The sequence below is a fragment of the Falco rusticolus genome, chromosome 3 (genome assembly GCF_015220075.1).
Source record: "Falco rusticolus isolate bFalRus1 chromosome 3, bFalRus1.pri, whole genome shotgun sequence".
NCBI classification, from domain to species: domain Eukaryota; kingdom Metazoa; phylum Chordata; class Aves; order Falconiformes; family Falconidae; genus Falco; species Falco rusticolus.
In genome coordinates, this window is record NC_051189.1 from 62,431,455 (window position 1) to 62,449,674 (window position 18,220).

At 45.4% G+C, this 18,220-nt stretch overlaps 1 protein-coding gene across 6 annotated transcripts in view; it reads left to right on the forward strand.

Moving 5' to 3' along the window:
• Positions 1–10,779, forward strand: part of LDLRAD4 (low density lipoprotein receptor class A domain containing 4) — a 294,703-nt gene extending 283,924 nt beyond the window's left edge. For all 6 annotated transcript variants that reach the window (XM_037378821.1, XM_037378820.1, XM_037378819.1 and 3 more), the window contains one exon: positions 445–10,779. In XM_037378821.1, the coding sequence (XP_037234718.1) occupies positions 445–987 (543 nt within the window). In that variant the 3' untranslated portion in view covers positions 988–10,779. The remainder of the gene's footprint in view (positions 1–444) is intronic.
• The last annotated feature ends 7,441 nt before the right edge of the window (positions 10,780–18,220 follow it).

The window sequence follows — 18,220 nt, forward strand, 5'->3', positions numbered from 1 at the left end:
GACCATCTGAATTCTTTGATGATGCGGGTATTACATTAACTCTGAGTAGGAGGGGGAGGCTCAGGCTGCAGCTGAAATTCAGTATTGGGACACTTTTGTAGAACTAGTCAATTGTCAAGACTAGAGAGAATGTCTTTCTTTGTTCAGAAGCAGAATAATTTTCCGTTGGCACTGCATGTTTTAATGTCAGAAGGAGCTGTGTGGGGTCTTGGTCGTCCTTCATGAAGCTGTTCTCAAGTATGTTGAATTCCTTCCTGCAACTCCTACCTGTTCTTATCACGTGCACGCATGTGGGAGCACGCGTCCAAGTGTGTCCTGGGTTTAACCTCCTAAGATGGGTGGCAAAGAGAATCATTTTGCATTTTATCAATTCTTTGTTAATACGGCGCCCCCACAGTGCTTTGCTCAGATATAGAGTCACGTGTGTGTCTCTTCCCATTTCAGATCATGTATGCTCCAAGGTCCAGGGACAGGTTTACCACCCCGTCTTTTATGCAGCGGGACCGTTTCAGTCGCTTCCAGCCCACTTACCCTTACATGCAGCATGAGATTGACCTCCCTCCGACCATCTCCCTCTCCGATGGGGAAGAGCCACCGCCGTACCAAGGCCCGTGCACCCTGCAGCTCCGGGACCCAGAACAGCAGATGGAGCTCAACCGGGAATCTGTCAGGGCACCGCCCAACCGAACCATTTTTGATAGCGACTTGATAGACATCTCAATGTACAATGGGGGCCCCTGCCCACCCAGCAGCAATTCGGGCATAAGTGCAACCAACTATAGCAGTAACGGAAGGATGGAAGGACCACCCCCGACATACAGTGAGGTCATGGGGCATTACCCAGGCTCCTCTTTTTTCCATCACCAGCACAACAACGTGCCTCCTTCCTCACAGAGGGGGAGCAGACTTCAGTTTCAGCAGAACAATTCAGAGAGCACAATAGTCCCCAGCAAAGGCCAAGACCGTAAACCAGGAAACCTGGTCTAAGTTACTCGCCCAGGTGCATTTGAACTGAAGAGGAGAGGTTCATGCAGGGCAGTGGAGGAAGACCCCCCCCATGCTCCAGTGCACAATGTTGTTACGTTTCACGTGGTACAACTTAGTAAAACCAAACGTGCAAACCAGTTCTTTGTTTCTGATTCCTTTCAGGGGAATTGCATGCAAAGCAGATTGAAAGAAATACAAACTTCCATTCAGTTTGTCTGCGAGCAGTGTTTCAGGGGAGAGGGGGGATATATTATTTTTTTTTAATAAACTATTTCAATTATTTAATTCTAAAAGTTAACTTAGCACAGAAATGGCTTGTACAGCCTGTTTTATACTCACTGAATGGCAGAAGGAAGAAGGTGGTTTTGCTAGATAAATGGGGGAAGAATTGGCTAGTTTGCTTTTTTTTTTCTCCCAGGGTATGGATTTTTTTTTAATATGAAACAAAATTCCTGTTTTGTGTGCCAAGGTATAAAGTTGAGAACTTAGATGAATGCAAGGAATTAATTTGTGTTGTGATAAATGTGTTCTAAAAAGTTGCACTATCTTAATGTTTTAAAAAAATATATATGAGGGAACTGTTTTATGTGAAGTTCTTCTATATGTCGTCTTTTGACCTGTGGAATAATGATAGAGCCCCAGAAGTAATCTGGAGGAGTTTGCCCCCTTCCCCCCAGGTTTGCTAGAAAAAGGGGACAGGACTTAGCCTAACATCTCTTGGCTTTTACAAATCAAGAAATTACAGGGACGCTTGTCTTTGCAATAATTTGCATTCGAATAACAGTGCATCAGTGAAGTGTCTTGGAGACTTTTGGATGGAAGAAGGCAAATATGAAATCCCAGCACTTTCCATCACTTAGGTTTTAGCTGATTTTTAGTGTAGACTATTTGTTTTGTAAATGGCAAAACAAAATCCCAGATGTGTTAATTTGTATTGATGCTAAGTGCTGCCATTCTTTTGTTTTCATAATGCAGCATCACCAGTACTTACAGTTTTAGAGACTTTTGTCCTCGCTGTAGCCTGAAATGTATTTAGACACACATATCATGACATTATGCAATAAATTGTGTAAAAATGCAAGATGGGTTTTTTCCCCTGCAGTGCTGTTCAAATACGTGAGACTCTGTTGTGCTTTTCGCTCTCTGTTTCATCCTTCAGATACTGAAGTTCAGTCCTGGAGATCCATCTTGTTGAAGTGAAGGGGCTGTTGTAGCTGTAGCCCCCCCCCCCATGCTTTCTCTGCAGCAGGACCGAGAGCGCTTGTGACAGTGGTGCTGGCTTCTGTGGCGTCCCTGGCAGTGACACGGGAGCACCAGTTATGCTCACTGCGAAGCATTTTGCTCTGGGCCCTGTTGCAGAAACCCTCCTCCATGCCCGTCATCCGGCTGATGCCAGCAGGACTACACTCATGGGTAAAGATGACTCACATAGTAACCAAGTGTCTGTAAGCCCTGGTTTTGCCGTGCTGGTCTTCAGAGTAGCTGGAAAATGTTACCTGCCTGTAAAGTGGCATGTGGGGTGTTTCTTCCCTGGCTGGTTCTGTGTGGAAGCACATGCAGTGCTGGAAGGCAGTTGACGAATGGTGGTAGTGGCATCACAAGCACATGAAAAAGCACAACTTGCACTTAAAATGCATTTCGGAAACCGACTTAAAAGTAAGAACCTTTGGAGTCTTAGCTTGAATAGTCTCTAATATATATGTGTATGAGTGTGTCATAGACCTGTTCACTTCAAGTTCTTTCACTTTTTTCTATTTTCTTAAGCCTTGTGCTTGGTTAGGGGCAGCAGCCACTGAGTGCCGTGCCCTAGCGCCTGGTCCCATGGCCGGAGGATTTCTGCAGGACTTCTGTACACCAGGGGCTCTGATAACTGAAGTGCATCTTTGATCTATGCAGAGTTTTAATGCCAAAACAGTGTGCATGTCTGTGTGTGTGTTTTATGGGCCTCAGTGTAGATTATTTTCTCCATAAGGTAGTTTGATTTTATTCTAGTTTAGAAATCGTTTATGTAACTGTTAGTCTGAATATGCAGCCCCATTTGTCTCTGTAATTGTTTTTTGGTCTGAGTCGTGCTGGTAATGCAGAGTAAAGCTGCCTTTTAATTTATGTATTATTTGAAGGGAGAGAGAGAGATTGTATGATGGGTTTTACTCCCCCCGCCCCCCTCCCTGACCCACAGGACAGGTGTTTAGGAGATGACTAGGTGGCTGTCAGTCAGCTAGGGCTCTCATCATGTCTGGTTCCTGGGAATAAAAGCTGTGAAATTAGATTTTTGCAAATAACCTATGAACATAATTCTTAGTTAAAAAGCAAACAAACAAACCCAAACAAGAGAAAACCAGCAAATGTTGGGTTTGGTCTTCAGTGACTTTTATTGTCCTTCAGAAGTGAGCTTGTAAGCCAGAGAATGCACGTGCCTATACGGATACTGTGCTTTTGCCTAAACGAGGATTATGTAGCTGAGAAGCCGTCATGTGAGAACAGCTGGAACTCGGTCGTCATGGCAGAGCACACCTGGACTGGGCCCTGGGCTTGGACCGGTTGAGTACCAACTTCTCCCCATGCACAGATCTCAGCGAAGTGAGCCTTGAAGTTGCCTTCGAAGTCACCTCTTGGGAACATGCTTTCTTTGAAGACGGCCCTTCGCCATCTTTTGCCCTCTTTGCATGCCAGTAGATTTATGCATTTCCCATTAACGTTGTCTGGTATGATATGTGCATTGTTGTCTCTTAATTTTTCATGATTGAGGAAGTTTTCCTTTGCGTGGAAAACGTAACCTGTTAGAGTTCTGTGGAAGAGATTTGTTTAACAAGAACTTAGTATTTGCTCACCTAATGGTTGCGTTTCCTTGTGCATCTTCGCCTTCTCATCATATTCTGCTGTGTGCAAAGCTAATGTGCAGCCAGTGTACCTGTCAGCTCTGAAAGTGTAGTCATCTGTTGCTTGCTATAGGTGAGTTTGCAATCTGCTACTTTTGTTTCAGGGCCTCTTAAAGGAGTAAATATGGTATTTACTTTTGTTTTGGAGCCCCTTATAGGAGTAAACATGGTATTTTCTGATGAGTATTAGTCATCTCCGATGGGAGTGCCGTCCGTATGTTGCAACAGTGTGTGTTTTTCTTTTGTTGCGGTGAAAGAGAATATACCATGGCTAACAGAACAGAATGGTAAAAGAAGGAATATCAGAATTAGATAGCACTGTTGATCTTTGCGGGCTTAGAAATTGGCGATCTCTGAAGGTAGGTAATTCTATAAAGCACTTACGGAAAACTCCCTTTGAAAATAGCCAGAATTGATGAACTGTATTCCACAGCCACTCAAATGAAGCTTTTTAAATTATAAAAGATTTCTGAAAACATTGTAGATTTAATCATGTGGATTATACCTCAGTAGTGGGGTTTTGGTTTATGCATATTGTGCACAAAACCCACATAATACATGCGTGGAACTTTCTGTGCGATGGATCGTATTAGCCTGAGTTCTGGTTGCACCTCCTGACCTTTGCCCAGTAACCCATCTTCCCAAAATTCAGTCCAGTGGTGTCCCCGTTTTAGAAATATTCAGGTTAAAAGTGGAGGGTTTTTTTAAGTGTACCTTTAAGAAATAAAGCAGCGTTATTATTGTTGTTATTATCATCTTTCTGCAAAGGTTAATTTTTCCCTTATGTGGTTTGGCATGGATCCCTTCTTGGTGCTAAATATGCCCGATCTTTGGTGTTCTCCTGTGATCTTGTAGGGCTAGAAAAAAAGTTTCTCGATGGAGCACTCGGCTCTACTTCTGGATGTATGTTTAGCCTGATAGTGGTTGGGTTCATCTCAGTGCTGTACAAATAGGCTCTGTGTATGTGACACTGCTTGAAAGATGTGAGTGAGGGATATGAAGACTGGTACCCACTCTATGGAGCAGTGTTCAGATCCCTCATGGTATTTTGCGTTACAGGTGGGTTTTGTCAGGGAGGACCTACTTAAGCTACTCCTAGTGTTGTCACTGATGAACTCTGCACTTAACCCAGTCTCGGTCTGATGTGACTTTATTACAGTATACTTTCCCCTTTTGAGTATGAAAACTCAGATGCGTGCCCCATATGCGAGTTCTTGATCGTTAGTGAGGAAGGTATTTAGTTCCTGCGTTTATGGAATCTGCAGGAACCGTGGGTCAAGCTGTGCTTCATTTGGCTTTTTATTATTGTTTGCCCACGTCTCCCACCAGTTTGTCCCAGCTGGAAGCTGCTCCTGTTACCCCAAATCTCTGAATTTTTGTGGTGCAGAAATATATGTATATGTATATGTATATAAAAGTGTTGCTGAGATTGATGATTTTTTTTTTTTCTTCCTGTTAATGTGGTTCAGGGAAGGGCAAGGAGTAAATGACATTGTTTCTGGAAGAGTGCACTTTTGTTTGCAACAGGGAAGAAAGCCTTGTCCTGCTGGAGAGTCCTGTGCATGGGCTGTCTGGAACAGTGCTGTCTCAAGTGGTTGTTTGTAACCCTGCCAGGTAGTGAGATACTGGATCTTAAAACTGACATCCTGATCTGTAAGGAATGCTTGAATGTTTTGGAGAAGATAGATTACTAACCTTTCTCTGACTCTGAGCCCTGAACGCTTGTGGTAACTAAGGTAACCTTATTTCATAGGCAAAGGGAAAGAAAATAATGTGCTGGTGAAAATAGATATGCTCCAAAATTGTTCTTTGCTTTCCCCCCTCCCTTCCCCCAAGGCTGAACAGTAGGCTTGCTGGTACGTTTGAAGGTGTTTAGGGTTATTCACAAGTTGTCTCTGGTCACTACAGTTAAGTCATGTCCATGCACATGTGTGTATACATACCTGCATGCAAACTTCTGCCTGTATCCTACCCCTCGATCATTTATATATTAGTTACTATTCCACAGTCACCTTCTGGAAGTGCTAAATGCCTATATATTGTGCTCTCAGGAACAGTGACAGGTCATTTATCAAACAGCTGGATGCACGAGGAATATTTGCTTTTCAGTCATGTAAATGTTGTGGCCCTGCTTTTATCAGTAGGGAGTTCCTTGCTTCGCAAATCCTTGCCCCTGACTTGGTGTGCTAGTGCATGTTCCATCCAACAGCAGTCTCCTTTTGGGTGAGCTTTGAAAAATCCTTGTGCTTTTGGGACGACCCTAACTTATTGATGTACAGGAAGGAAATGTACTTCTTGTACTCTAGATCTCAGAAGTGTGTTTTTTCAGACCTAGCTGATGCTGAGAACCTAGTGATGCATTTGTACAGTGGGTTCAGATGAAGGCTAGCTTTTGATTACATCTTTGCTTTTTAGATAAAGGCTGTTCCAAATAATTCAATTACACACATCTGGTCTTTTCCCACACTGTGTTGTGTGCTTGCCAACAAGTGTGACTAACAGCTTTTCTCCTGAAGTAGCCCCAAATGTTTCAATTTTTTAAGTCCCTGGAAGGAGGCATGCTCTTAATTGTCTGAGACCTGTTGAAGCCTTGCAGAGCATGGAAAAGTCCTTTGTGAGGGTGTGTTGAACTTGCAGAGGTTTCCCGTCTGAAGACTGTTGTGAATGTTTCTTTAGGAAATTGAAGTTTAAAGTTTTGAGTGTCCCAACTGAAAATGTGGGTTGGTAAGATTCCACCACCACCCCCGGCCCCCCTTACTTAATGTATTGTTTGCCAGCCTGTGCTCATTAATTAGGGGTGTAAATTGCCTTTTGACCCACCTCCGACTGCCGTTGCTATGCTGGCAAAAGCCCCATCGGGCACATTTGCAGCGGCAAAGAAGAGTCATTTTCTTGGTGTGGCTCCACTTGGGGAATTAGCAGAAGCTGCACCAAGTTCAGCCTCCAAAACCAGCATCAGACCTGCACTGCCCCTTCCCAGCACACTCCAGTGTGGGTGACGGCTCAGTTTCAGTTAAGTGCTTTTACCACACTACTAAGTACCACAGACATTCAGTGGAGGAGTCTGCGGGTGTTTCCTTGAAATTGCAACTGTTTGCATTAAATATATTCCAGGACTGATAATGCCGGTTTTGTAACCACTGACTACGTTTCTCCTGCTTTCGAAAGGGAAAACCAAGCACGATTTTGTATTGAGAAGTGTTGCAAACTCTCCTGGCTCGCTCTTCTGCCTTGCTGTTGTCTCTTCCATTTTTAGACCGAATACAAGCAACCCGGGTATTGCTAGCATCACTTTCCTGCTATAAGAGAGCTTACCTTTTTTGTTGGTTAACAATAAAAAAACAAACTTGTAACCTAGATATTTCCCTCTTCCCTCTGACAGCCGTGTGATTTACTGCCAGAGATGACTCTGTCATTTCTTTGCTATATTGCTGCTGCTGTTTTAAATGGTTTGATATACGAGCTTTCTGAAACAACGTGGTGTGTGTAGGATTTCGTGGCTGATGAAGCTGTCTCTTTTCTTCTTCCTTTCGCTCCTTGGTTTGTGCTTGTCTGTCCGCCGTGGTAGGTTTATTAATAAATTATATATGTCCGTATTAGATATAATTTTTTAGGAGGTTTGCATGTCGGTAGTTTGTAAGCAACTAAGGTGCCTCATGTTCAGGTCTGAGCAGATAGGAATCCCCTTGCACTCGAGAGGGCCTGATCCAAAGCCCGATGAAGTTGGTAGGAGGACTGTTGCCAACCTCAGGGGGCTTTGGATCAGGCCTTACGCTCCCACCTTTGTTGTGCCTCACTTAAAATGGTGCTTTTTCAGTTGTCTGTCTTTTTTTTTCTGGTTTGTTTGGGTTTTTTTTCTTTGTATGGTGCTGTGTATAACTTGAATATATTATGCACATATCCTACCCAATGGGTAGAACAAACAAACATACAAAAACAAATAGATGTTGTTAATACTGTAAGATAATGTATAGATGATACCAATTTTAACACAAAAAAGAAAATGGCATAGACTTTGTGAATGCCAACTTCTGTGCTTGGTCCTTTTTTGTAAGAAAATTTCCAAATGAATGCACACAAATGACAAAAAGTCTATGTATTTTATTTTCCTATTAAATATCAATATAATATCATAAGGGAAAAAGTTTGAACAAATCCTTTTTGAATAGCCTGTGTATAGCGATTGGTCGTTTGATGCATCTTTGCTGTGAAGGTTTGTTGTTTTTTTTTTAGATGTGTCACTTTAAGAAAAAGGAAAAAACACAAAACAAACAAAACCTCCACAGCTTTAACCTTGCAACTAGATGCTTCTCATATTGGTTGCTGCCTCACTGTTGCCGAGTTAGACCAGTATTAGTTATTACTTCTCCGGCAGATACGTTATTTATTATTATCCTTGATTAACTTTTTGTTATATTAAAAAAAAAAACAAACAAACAACTTAGAAATGGGCTAAAAGCTTTCAAATCTTTTTATCCGCATCCTAGATTTGAAGTGAAGCTCAGACAAGTGGGAACTGACCCAAACCATCCCTGCAAAATCAGAACTAGGCCAACGAGAGTTTTGTGACAACAGCCAGCCCTTGCTCTGTGCCCACTACTGGCGTGCAATCCTGCCACTGCAAACTGTCTTAAGGCTGGGTGTGCAGCTGGGACTCGCTGCTGACCTGTGCGGCTGCAGGGTGCAAGCCTTAAGGGTAGGCAGGAAAAGCCGCAGCTGGTAGCGAGCTGAACGCAGGGTTTGAGCGTGAGCTTTTGAGTCAGCAGCGCTGCTGCTGCGTTGGCCTCTGACAGCAATGGCTTACCCTGGGTTCGTATTGAAGATTATGGAGAAACACCTAAACCTGTTCAGACCCAACACGGGAAGCGGTGTGGAAAGTAATGAAATGCGTGAACTTTCTGCCAGGTTCCCTGGGCAGTTTGGTTCTCCCTGGTGTCTCCGCGCGTTTGGCTGTCTGTCCCCGTGCCCCGCATGCCGTCGGTATGGGCTCTTTGGTAAAGCAAATACCTCAGGAAAACTCACCATGAAGTTCTAGTGTAGAGACTTGCAGATGCTGTACTTATTTTTCTAAACTGTTTGTTCTAACTATCCCAGGACGGTAGGTGATATAAAAGTTTATTGGTCCCAGACAGACTAGTCCTCTCACAGATGGATACCGACTAATCTTCCATAGATTCTCATGTCTGTATGTAGCTTTTTTATACTTGTTAGGCTTTAACCACAGATGTAAGGTAGCAGCGTGTTGGGATATGTTTGAGATGGCGTTTCGGTTTAGTTTTTCAGATGACTAGCTAAACGCTATGCTAAAACTCAGGGGGCCTTATCCAGGGCCCAGTGAAGTCAGTGGGGAGGCTTCCTCTGGTGTGAGTGGGCTTTCCATCTGGTCCGTCACGCTGGAGGATGGTGCCCTGGGAGCACAGTCCTTCACGACTTCTCTGCCGACCTGAAACTTCAGCTACTCGTTTGTAAATATCTTTTAAAAAGCCCTCACAGGAGTCCTGTACCCGAATGTTGATCATGGTTGTTTTGGGTTCTTTTGTTTTAAAGAAGTGTGTAAGTTTTTTATGGCCAGTTCTGCATCATCAAGCCCTTACAGGTAGCTTGTATCCATCCCTCTATGTATCGAGCTCTTTTATCAGTAAGCATGTACCATAGGGAAATGCGCATATTTCATGACTGTCACTCGTTAACTCATTTATTGTTTGTCAGGGCATAGGGTAATTGTTGTGGAAGTACACCTTGCCTGGCCGCCTTCGTGTTTTTGTTTGCACTGCAGTACCACTTCTGTGCATGAAGGAAGGAAAACAAACAAAAAACCGCAGGCCGTGACTAGGAAGACTGTACAGAGCAAACCTCCCACTGGAGGAATCTAGGGTAGGATTTATCACAACAAAACTTGCATATTGAGTGGACCAAACACGAGCATGTCTCCTTTTAGAGGCACTAATTTGCTTTGAAGCTGCAGTGGAAAGAGCAGACTATCTATTAAGTGTATTCACAGCTGTGTTCACGCTTTTCCGTTTACCACAAAGCACAGCAGGCAGCCAAGATTTTAAAAGAAGTGTAAGCAGAAGTTATGAGAGCCTCGGGCATCGTAGACCCGGACAGCAAAAATAATAATAATAAAAAAATCACCTTAATATTCTTTAACAAAGCTTTTCTACTTGCCGTACAAAGACTACATAAGCATTGATAGGGGTTTTATCTTTGTATAGCTATCAGCTGCCCATTGCTGCTGTGCTCAGAGCATTTCATGATGGTATGCACATCAGTCAGGCTGTTACACTTAAAATTAACCATCAAATGCCTGGTTTTAGAGTGTTGACCCTTTCTTTGTTGTTTCTTGCTAGTTATTTTACAGTGTAAAATGCTTTATTGCGCTATGGATTTTTTTGTATTTCCAACATTGTGGTTTTCGAGATCATGTTTCCAGCACCTCTTATTTTTGTCCATTTTGTTTCAAGCTATTCTGAAATATGTACAGCACTATCAACAATATTTAATCTTTCTTTTAAACTTTATTGTTGTAAAAACAAAGCTATTGAAAACAGTAAGTCTTTACAACTGTATTGGAGTTTCTCAGTAGCTGTTCACGTGATGCTATGACAAACCTGGCTTGCTTTAATTTTTTTAAAAAAAAATATTTTCCTTTTAACACGATTAATTTGTTGCTTATTTTCCACCGTAACTCCCAATTATATACATGAGAAGATTTCAGCTGTTGTGTATCTGACTTTTAATTGAGCAAATGGTGATGTCCTAGTTTTTAGACCTAAGGTCTGTTTATTGCAATACTTTTAAAGGAAGATGTTGCTCTAAGTGCTGTTGTTAGTTTTAAATACAGATTTTATGCTTGTTCTTAATATGCTGTGGTTAAACCATGGCACAAAATTATTAAAAATCATGAAATGCATTTGTCTCCTGTTGAGTTTATTTTCTCTTTGAAGCGAAAAACCAAAACCGAACAAAACAAGAAAGGTGAAACACTGGAGTGGCCTTCTGTAGAACAAGTACTTGTCGTCTTCCCTTGCTGGTTTGCTGCTGGCAACCAGGTAGGTGATTGTTAAGGAATCAGAGGGTGGATTCAATCCTTGAAGCGTATGGGAGGGCCCTGGGAAACAGATGTTTGATTAGGATTTTATATCAGTGTTCTGACCCTCAACCTTTGGTGATTAATGCTGGGGCGGTTGCAGGTGTTCCTGCCCTACCTTCTGCTGTGGGATGAGCCATAGCAGGAGGCAGCTGTGCCGGAGCACCTGCCTGTCACCCGCTGTAGTTAAGTCTAGGCACTTGTGATTTCAGTTCCCTTCAGATCAGCCCCGCCTCAGTCTCATTTAAAGCACTGGGTGCTGGTGGCTGCCTCTGGCATGCCGGTGCTGCCTGGCCAGCTGGGGATAAGCGGTGGCCCCAAATCACTGAGCTGCAAAAACTGGTTAAAAAAATGAATGTACAAGGTACGGCTTGTGGGTGGGGAAGCACAGCCTGGTTTAAGAGACCGGGGGCATGCTTTGGCAAACGTTTAACACGGGAGCAGTTGTGGTTGGGGGGGGGAGCGGCAGGAGGGGGATATATACAGTTGGTAAGAAACTAGACAGAAGGGTCCTGTGAAAGACGCTTGTCTTTCGTAATGCTGATCTTCGCAAGGTAGATCAAACTGTCCCTGCCTGGTACCTGTCACTTTGCTATACTAAAGCTCAACAAACCCAGGAAAGATTATTTTTTAACAGAGCAGTTGATTACTGTTTAATTATAAAGTGATGCTTTGTTTAGCACGATTATTAACAAAATTATTATCTTTTATTATATTTTATACCTGTCCCTGTGCTTGCTGGAGCTTGAGCTCTCTGTTGTTGATAGGCAGTGCTTAGGGGGAGGTGGTACTTCAAACCTGGGGGGGTTCTCACAGGTCTTTTCAAGACAGAGGTCTGCTGTGGGAGCCACCGTCCCAGCCCGTTCCTGACGTGCTGCTTACAGAGCGGCCTTTGTATTGCCCTCAGATAGGGACCGGGAGGCATGCCCGTTGCTGCTGTTCTTTTTGAATGGCTATGCTCTTTAAATGTTACAATACTTATTTTTGGTTCAAAAGTAACCATTTTCTCTTCCTGTAGCCACCCCCAGTTAGCTGTCCTCCATCTACAGCGTTTTAATTCTTTAGTACTTGGGGAAATTGCTAGTTCCTTAGTCCTTAGAAGTGCTCCAGATCTCCAAGCTTCTGCTCCTCCTTTACAGTCTGAACCTTGAACCCCCTGGAAACTGCCTATTTTTTTTGGCCTGCTTTGATCTTTTACTTAATACGGTTTTAATTGTATTTATATTTGTTTTATAATATGCCATTCTGTTTGATTGTGTTTTAATATCTCTGCCAATGGTTGCAACTCAGAACTCGGCTATAAATGGGATGTCACATCTCAGTAGGGTTACTTTTTTCCTGTTAAAAGATTAATACAGTGGCTGCTGCAGTCCTGTGAAAGCTCTAGGTCTGGCTTCCAGGCTCCCAGCAGTATTGTGTCTCATTACAAACACCCTGTTTTTAACATCCCAAACCATTTTCTTCCGAAGACCCTTCTGTAATGAGACTTCGTTACTTAGACAAAAATTAATTAGGCTTCTCTCATTATCACTGTTTTGATCAGTTGTGCTTTAAATGAGTTCTAATTAAAATGCACATTTTAAAATCCTTACTGCTGAATCCTGTTCTAATAGCTCGCCTCTACTGCAGCAGTGCCTTGCTTTTGTGTAGTTTGCATTGTGCCGCTTTTACAGAAGTCTAGCATTGATTAGAATAAAAACTCGCACGATTTTTTCCCCCTTGTTTTCTATCTTCCCCCCCCGCCCCCCCCCCCCCCCGACTGACTGCCAAATGATTGCTCCCGAAAGTGGGGATTAGAGCTGAGATACCGAATTCTTTGCATGTGGTAAACTGATAAGCCGAGTTTCTCCGTATCCTGTACAGTCAGTAACGTTACTTGTCCCCAGAATGTTTCAAAACATAAGGGAGAAACTGTGGGCTTGTACTTGCTACTATTTAACTGCCTATTTCTGCTTGCCTTGGGTGTTCCAAGTTGCCCTTGATATATTATTTAAGTTGGCAGGACTGCATGATCTGTCCCAGTGATGTCCGTCACATGCTAAGCTGGGGGCAGCTTTGCTGGGATGCCAGGGGACACGCTAATTACAGCGGGGGGGGCATGGTGAAGGCTTGCTCTCCTTGAGGAAGGGACTAACATGTAAACATGCTTACTGTAAAGTATTTTGTACCCGTTAATGGTTTCCATGATGAAGCGTGTTGTGGATTAGTAGCAGAAGGGTGCTAATACTATTCTAAAGGTGAGGAAACGGGCATTAAGAAGGACATGGCAGGTCTCGGCGCGGTCGGTGGCCATGCTGGGAATAACCTTCCGGTTGCCACCATTCTCGGTCCTTCCGCCTGCGAGGTGCAGTTTCTCCCCGCTCACTTCTAACACGCTGGTACTGCTGCCTCACACAGAGCTGTTTTTCTGTGTTGGGCTGATAGTGGCAGGGCTTTAAGCCAGCAGCCGGAATGTAGCCACCCCTTGTCCAGAGGAAGAGGGTGTCTTTTCCATGGAGGCCAAAATGCCATCCTTGAGCCCCAGAAGCTCCCGTCAGTGCCAACACCAGATCACTCCAGATTAATTTAAGGTTTGCAGACATTACAGTGATTGACAGTTGAGTTGAGTGGAAAATTCCAGCTTAATCCTGCTCTGTGTGCCACAGACATGGGCTCAGACAGCTTGACCCACATTTAACCCTGGGCAGCAAGAAACTCTAGGGAGAAAAGAAAAAAAAAGTCATTTTCATCTCAAAGCAGTGAGAATGTTCCAGCTTATTACACATCCCTGTGTATATGCATACATGCCTAATTGTGTTACAATGCTGTGAATATTTCATAAGCTGAGCCATGTTTGCCCTAGTTGGCTCTGCTTGGCGAAGAAGCCATGGAAGCCAGATATAAAAGCACAAATGTGCTTGCATAGCCGTTCAGCAGGGTTTACGGCAACAGCAAAATGTATAGGAGCTAGTTCTCTCCTGACAATGGGGTGTTAGGATTGTAAGTGCTATAAAATTTGCTTACAACTGCAAAATATATAGCTCTCGGGGAAAAAGCTGATGAGCTGGTAACTTTCACTAATGTTTTGTCAGGAAAAGCCTAACAGGTAAGGCTTGAATGACTGACTGCAAAGTCGGTCTGGTTCCTTTGGTCCCCTTCGTTCTGCAGATCAAAGGCGCTGATAGTCACTTTACCTGTGTTTGTTTTGGATAGTGGCTGGTGCACTGTGAGGTGTTACAGCTCCTCAGCCAGAAGGTGCCTTGGTGCACATTAAAAGCCCGATGGCTGAGTGCTAACTGCATTAGTTACTCAACATGCAAGCACTCTCACCTTTTAAAATGATGCTGTATATTCTGCTGATACAAGATAGATAAGAAAATATGTGTGCTAGCTCCCGCCATATGCTAGGGGAAACAGACACTTTAAAATTATGATTTGTCAGGAAAATCGGATCAAGTACGCTAAAATCGCCATCTGACAGTAACACGCAAGAAATAAAATGCCTGTCTGTGGTAAAACTGTACTCGAAAGTAAATCGTGCAGCTGTAGCTTAATTGCTGCTTGTGCATTGGCAGATTTACTTTCTGGGTTTTTTTAAGCACGTTGGCTGCATGCAGGTACGTACTGTGCAGAGATGTGCACATTGCTTAAATAGAGCACAGCAATCCAGCAATATAAAATATACTGTTAGTGACATTAGGCAGAACTTGGGAGTGCTCCTTCTGTAAGATTCTAGTGTGTTATCTTTATTTTCATATAAAAAAAGAAACCAAAAAATGCTTTTCTAATCTAATCCAGGATAAAAATGAACTGCAGGCATTTGGTGAACCGGAGCATTAGCCATCAGTCAGCCAAGGCTGAGAAATTTCTCTTCCCCCACTAAAATTCTTACGAAGTGTCTCCTGCATTAAAAGATGTCTGCTGCAATGGGGGGGGGGGGGGGGGGGGGGGGAGGGGCGGCTGAAGGCCCTAGCAGTGTGCAGGCACCTGCTTTTGAGGGAAGGGTGCCCGGAGCCAGCCCTCGCAGAGCGGTGCAGAGCCGCTTGCTTGGGCTGGTCATTGCTTGGGCTGGGACTTTGGTACTGGTGCCAAACGGAGCTGTGACTTCAACTTTAAGATAAGGAGTGAGACTTTAGCTCCTGCCCCATCTTGGGAAGCAATTCCAGCTCTGGCCCACCTCATGCTGCTGCTGGTGCTCTGGCCCAATATTGGGCCAAGATTTTTGCTTGGCCACAACTTTGGCTCCAGCCACAGCTTTGGCTCTGGCCATTGCTCAGGCCACAAATTTGGCTCCATCACCATCTTGGGCTGCCAGTTTAGCTCCAGCTTGATACCTGATTGCAGTTTTGGTTCTGGCCCCATATTGGGCTGTGACTTAATCTCTGGCCTGATATTGGCCCCTGCTCAGCCTGCGACTTTGGCTCCAGTACCATCTCAGGCAGCTGCTGGGCCACCTGCTTGATATCGGACTGCAGCTTTGGCTCTGGCCCTACTTGGGAGGCTGTTGTGGCTCTGGCCGATATTTTGGCCGCTGCTTCAGCTCCAGCCCCATAATTGAGCTGTGACTTTGACTCTGGCCACCTCTGGCCACATCTCGGTCTCTGGGTTGCAGCTTTGGCTCTGGCACCTGTTCGGTTCATGACTTCTGCTCCAGCCCATTAAAGGCTGCAGCTTTGGCGCTGACCCCTTCCTGGGCAGTGATTTCAGCCCTGTTCCCCATTCAGGCCAGTAGCAGCTCTTTTCAAGCCACACCTTCAGCGCCTGTCCAATATCAGACCATGCCTTTGGTTCTGTCCCAGTAACCTCAGCTCTGGTCCCCTGTTCCTGCCTCTGTTTGGGTTGTGACTTCTTGGGCTACGACTTTAGCTCTGGCCCTGTTTCACGCCACAAGTTCAGCTCCAGCCCCGTATTGGGCTGAGATTTCAGCTCCAACCCCATCTTGAGCTGCAACATCAGTGGCAGTGCCATTTGTGCTGCATCTTTGGCTCTGGCCCAATCTCAGGCCACGTCTTTGGCTCTGGCCCCTATTCAGTTGTTAATTTGTCCCTTGCCACGTCCTGGGCTGTTACTTTGCCTCTGGCTGAAATTTTGGGCCATGGCTTCAGCTCTGGCCCCATCTCTAGGTGTGACTTCAGCTCCATTCCAATTTCAGGTTGTGATTTCAGCTCAGACCCATCCTGGGCCTCTGACTTCAGTTTGGCTGAATACTGGGTCACTGCTCCTGCTCCGGTGCCTGCTCCATCAGTGACTTTGACTACAGCTTGATAGCGTGCTGTGACTTTGGCTCTAGCCCCATGTCGGTCTGTGGCTTCATCTCCAATGGCATCTCTGGTCGTGATTTTGGCTCTGGCCCCATATTGGGCTGTGACTTCAGCTCCTGACCTATCTTGGGCCACTACTTGCCTCCGACGCAAGTTTGGCGCTGGTCCATGCTCAGGCAGCTATCGCAGCTCTGGCTGCTGTTTGGGCAGCGATGTGGGCTCTGGCCATGGCTTTGGTTCCAGCCCATCCTGGGTTAAGACTTCGGCTCTAGCACTACCTCAGGTGGTAACCGCTGCTCTGGCCTGATACTGGGCTGTGACTTTTGCTTCAATCCCTGTTTGGGCTGTTGCTTTGACTCTGGCCCCATCGTCAGCTGCAGTTTTGGCTCTGGCCCCATCTCGAGCCACAATTTAGGCTCCAGTCACATACTGAGTTGTGATGTTGGCTCCGACCCTGCATTGGTTTGCAACTTCAGCTCCAGCCCCATCTTGAGACACCGTTTCAGATTTGGCTCCTGCTGGAGTCATGACATTAATCCAGTCCCATCTTGGGACCCCAGTTTTGGCCCAATTCCCTGCTCTCATCACAGCATGGACTCGTCTTGGGCTGCAGCTTTAGCTTTGGCTCAGTTGTGGGCCCTGGTTTTGGCTCCAGCCTGCTCAGGCTTCTACGTCAGTGCTATCCTCATTTCAGACCATGACTTCAGGTCTGGCCCCACTTCAGGTTGTGACTTTGGGGCTGCAGCTTCGGCTCTGGTGCCATCTTGGGCTGCTGCTTTGGCTGTGGTCAGTTATCAGGCTGTTACTTTGGCTCCAGTCCACTGCACAGGAGGGTCCTACAGCTCTGGTCCCTAATCTTTGGCTCCAGCCCCATCTTGAGCTGTGACTTTTGCTCGGCCCTGATATTGGGTCACTGCTTGGGCTCCAGTCCTGTACTGGGCTGTGACTTCAGCTCCGGCCACATCTATGTCTGCAAAGTTGTCTCCAGCCTGATACTGGGCCGTGACTCTGGCCTCTGCTTGGGCTCTCATGGCTGCTCTGGCTCCGCTTGGTCCTTCTGTTCTAGTGGTGTCTTGGGCTGTGACTTTAGGTCCTGCCCAACATTAGGAAAAACTTTTGCTCTTGGCCATGCTTGGGCTGCAGCTTTGGCACTGGTGCCAGATCAAGGACTTTTGTCAGGATATTGGGATGAGACTTCAGCTTCTGTCTCACCTTGGGCAGCAGTTTTGGCTCTGGCCCCACCTCAGGCTGCTACTTGGATTCCAGCCCTGACTTGCTGTGAACAGTGCTTGGGCTGAAACTTTGGCTCCTGCCCCTGGTAGGGTCATGTCTTTGGCTCTGGTCTTCATTTGGGCATTATTTTGCTTTCATCCTCATTTCAGCCTCTTAAGTTAGCTCCAGCCAGACTTTGCCTCCAGCTCTTGCTCAGGCTGCTGTTTCAGCTCTGGCATCACCTTGGACTGTGACTTTCACTTGAACTCCTGCTAGAACAGTCACTTGGCTTGGGCCTTTACACAAGCTATGCCTTCAGCCCCATCATGTGCTGCTACTTTTCAGGTCGCTGCTTTGGCTCTGGCTCCATCCTGGGACATGACTCTGGGTCTAGCCCTACCTTAGGCTGTAACTTTGGTCCCAGGTCCTGCTTAGACACTACTTCACCTTCTGCTTAGGCTGCAGCTTCATTTCCAGCTTCTGCTGGCAGGCACTCAGTGCCTTCCTGTGTGTACCTGCACCAGAGGCAGACAAGGTGATGCTCTGTGATGTGTGAGGCAGGGAGCAGGCAGAAGTGGGCAAAAGTCACCAAAGCAGCAATTTCTCTGCTGCTTGTGTGGCGGGCAGATGCCTTAATCCTGGTCTCACTAGATTTCTGAAGGTTTTGCAAAAAGATGGAGGTACCACCCCACCACCCCTTCTTCTAGGGCATAAAGGACACATAAAGGAACATCCCTTTCCCCTGAGGATGCTGACCTGCCAGGGGAAGATGGCAGCCCCTTGGGTCTCCATCTGGGCTTTCCACCTCACCA